Source organism: Habropoda laboriosa, unplaced genomic scaffold, assembly GCF_001263275.1.
Source record: "Habropoda laboriosa isolate 0110345459 unplaced genomic scaffold, ASM126327v1 scaffold207, whole genome shotgun sequence".
NCBI lineage: Eukaryota > Metazoa > Arthropoda > Insecta > Hymenoptera > Apidae > Habropoda > Habropoda laboriosa.
In genome coordinates, this window is record NW_017100397.1 from 1,652,560 (window position 1) to 1,655,808 (window position 3,249).

Genomic DNA, 3,249 nt, shown 5'->3' on the forward strand with positions numbered 1-3,249 from the left:
GCAATAAAACATCGAAAGAAGATTTTTATTCTTACGTGATTCTTCGAAATTTATAGTTTAAATCGCGAGTGGAAATTTTCAAAATATCAAGAATACTAATTCTAAGTTCTCTAGAACTTTGACAAGAAATTTCACCAATTTCAAAAATTAAAATATTAATTCTATCCTTTTGAAAATTCTAATAATCTGAAAATAATTAATCCCAGTAATTGCCAGATTCCCAAGAATTCTAACAATTCAGGAATACAAAAATTCCATCCCTTTCAAATATCAATCCTAGAATTCCTTCTTGCAGGTCATACATGATCCTCTATAATCTACATCTTCTTCAACTTCTGAAGAAATTTCAAATCATCTTCAACTCAACTTTCAAGGAGCGTGTTTCGAGGACACTTCATTATATTTTTCGTCAACATCCTTTAACCATCGTTCTTCACCAAGCATCTTGAAACTACTCGGAGTGATTACCGGCCGTTTAATCATGAGGATTGGCTAGTTCGTCTAAGGGTTGGCCTAACGCGTGTCTATAATTTTCCGGTTGGTGTGTTTTCAGTCACACCCCACACGCCTTTACTTGTTGCTGCACGTTGCGAAATCCATGCGCGGCCCTATCGATTTTAGCCACCCCTATATAAAAGGCCTCGTCCACGTAGTCATGAAAAACAGACGTTACATTCCATGCGACAACAGTGAACAGCCAGTGAATTGAGGGAGACGCTTTAAAAACAGGATTGTGGCACGCGAATGAGTAATTAAAAGTAAGTAAGTTATTCCTTGATCGAGTCAGCCTTCTTCTGTACCCTTTATTTTCTTCTTAACCTCTTTATTCACCACCTAAAAAGAATCAGACACTAATAAAAACTGAGCATTGATCCATAACTCACATATTTTTTAATCCTTTCTATATGAAGAAGAAAGTAATTCTACCTATGAAAATATTGTGCATATAGATTGGTAGTTTCGAAGTTAGTGGTTCAAATTTAACCTTACCATCTGTTAGCGTCGATACGCGGCGAATGATCCGATGATACGAAGCATAGAAATAAAAATTGTCGATAAAGTTTGCATTTTTTCCGACTAATGAAATTTGCGCAGTAGACTGTTATTGATTCAATTTGGACATCCGCATGTATACTACGTATTTTCGTTTTAGGGTGAATTGATATTTACGCGATTCTTGCGTTTCTAGCTTGTTCTACGTTGTAATAGAAATGATGCGTTATATATACGTTAATTGAAACATTTAGTATGATAATTTTATAAACATTCTTGGAGAAAGAGTTTTACAAATATTTTTATAAGTTTTTTGATGAGTCCTGTTTCATGTTCAATGGTTGACCTGCGTAAAATATGGCGCATTTAAATTATCCGTGAATAATGGGACTCAATAATCGTCGATCGATACAGAGGCATTCGTCTTCACCAGCTGAAACGATAATTGACACGGGTAAAGCAATCCCCGTTGCATCACCAGCTTTCACTACTACGTCTTCAACAGAGGGACTTCTTGCTAGCCTTTCAACGGAATCGATACAGACTTAAAGCTGATTAAACGGAATTGCTAACGCGCTTTCCACGCTTTGTCTGGATCTTGAATCCATGTCAATGTTCTTAATTCACTCTTTAACAACCTAATTTAATCCCGTAATATTACAATATTTAGATTTTTTACGTAAAAAATTGTATACAATTCCATTTTATTTTTGACGAAAGAAAATAAATAATAAGTATTATTTCAATTTTCTACTTTAAAAAATTTGTCAAATTAGAATTTGTCAAATTTACACTCTTTTTCAAGGAAAATGATATCACAAGAATGGTTAATAGTGCTCCTACTCATGGGGTCAACGGTGGGGCTGTCTGCAGTGCCCCATCAGACCATGGAGGAGTCCTTAAAGAGCGCTTACAACGATCTTCGTTCCTTTAAATATCATGGAGGGGAAGGTGAGAAAAAATTCGACAGAGATCATCAGGGTGACAGAGAGATAGAAGAAGAAGACGAGGAGATAGAATTTTTGCCCAATGGTAATTCTCCATATAATGGTTTAAAGGGGATAGTATAAGGAGAACAATCTAAATTAATGTGTTCCTCATAAGCCTAATACTTCAATACTGTATCATTACAAATTTATTCTATCTTTTTAAAAATATTTGTTTAATTTCTTCTTTCAGAAAATGGACAATTGGAAACTGTAGGAAACGGTTTCCAGGATCTGAACAACAAATTGTTGGAAAGGGCATTAATAAACTATTTACAGAACATCCCGCAACAGGTAACCTTTCTCTTCTTTCGATCGATATTATTACACGAGAGGGAACAGCTTATTATTTGATGATATACAGGAGGAGCCAGTGACCTCTCTCTTCAGAGAACGTGAACGAAGCTCCAGTCGTAAACGAGGCAGTGGTTCTGAACGATTGAACGTCGACAATAAAGAGTTGGCTAAATTTTTCTTGGAGGAATTACAGGATGGATCATATAACGTTGGAGATGTTGAGAATGAAGGATACATGGATGGTCGTCAGATGCTTTATGACAGATACAGAGGCGATAGAACCAATAAACCTCACGAGTTAATGAATTAACTGATATCCAAAAATTATTGTAAAATATAATGTTGAATGTAGTATTTCATTGATATTATTTGTAATAGGAATTCAGGTCCAATGTCATGGGGTGAATTGTTGAACAAAGAGTCTGTGGTTCGAGGACAGGACAGAGAAACCAATGAAAATGATTTCACTAACAGAGAACAGGATTCAAATTTGCTCTACCTCTCTCTAGGTGAACAAAGAAACGTGAATGGTGGTTATCCAATGGGACGTTCCATGAAAATTTACAGAAACATGGCTAAGCGCTACCCCATGGCCAAGAGGAGTCCAAAACCAATACCTGCAAAAAAACAAGTCACTGATCCTAAAGTGATTAAATACTTGCTAAATATCCTAGAGATTTTTTTATAATCTTTTTCATTGAATAACTTCCAAAATAAATGTAAATTTGTTTCAAGGTTGCTCAAGATCTAGGAGCACTATTTGGCACACAATCTGTGGATAATAAGGAAAATCACACGCATAATCATGATCATGAACATGAACACAGGGACGCTCGTGAACATAATCACGATCTTGATCATGAGCATGATCATAGGGATCAGCATAAGCACGAGAGTTCCTCTGAATCACCAAAAGTGACTCCGCCGCCAAAAGGGCAGAAAGAAAACGCCACGAAGCAGGACAAATCAAAAT

The 3,249-nt window shown here is 36.0% G+C and overlaps 1 protein-coding gene across 1 annotated transcript in view; it reads left to right on the forward strand.

Moving 5' to 3' along the window:
* The first annotated feature begins 291 nt into the window (after nt 1-291).
* LOC108575127 overlaps nt 292-3,249 on the forward strand; it is a 5,623-nt gene continuing 2,665 nt past the window's right edge. The window contains exons 1-6 of the mRNA XM_017937844.1: nt 292-758; nt 1,799-2,025; nt 2,173-2,273; nt 2,344-2,573; nt 2,655-2,922; nt 3,012-3,248. Of these exons, the coding sequence (XP_017793333.1) occupies nt 1,803-2,025; nt 2,173-2,273; nt 2,344-2,573; nt 2,655-2,922; nt 3,012-3,248 (1,059 nt within the window). The 5' untranslated portion in view covers nt 292-758; nt 1,799-1,802. The remainder of the gene's footprint in view (nt 759-1,798; nt 2,026-2,172; nt 2,274-2,343; nt 2,574-2,654; nt 2,923-3,011; nt 3,249) is intronic.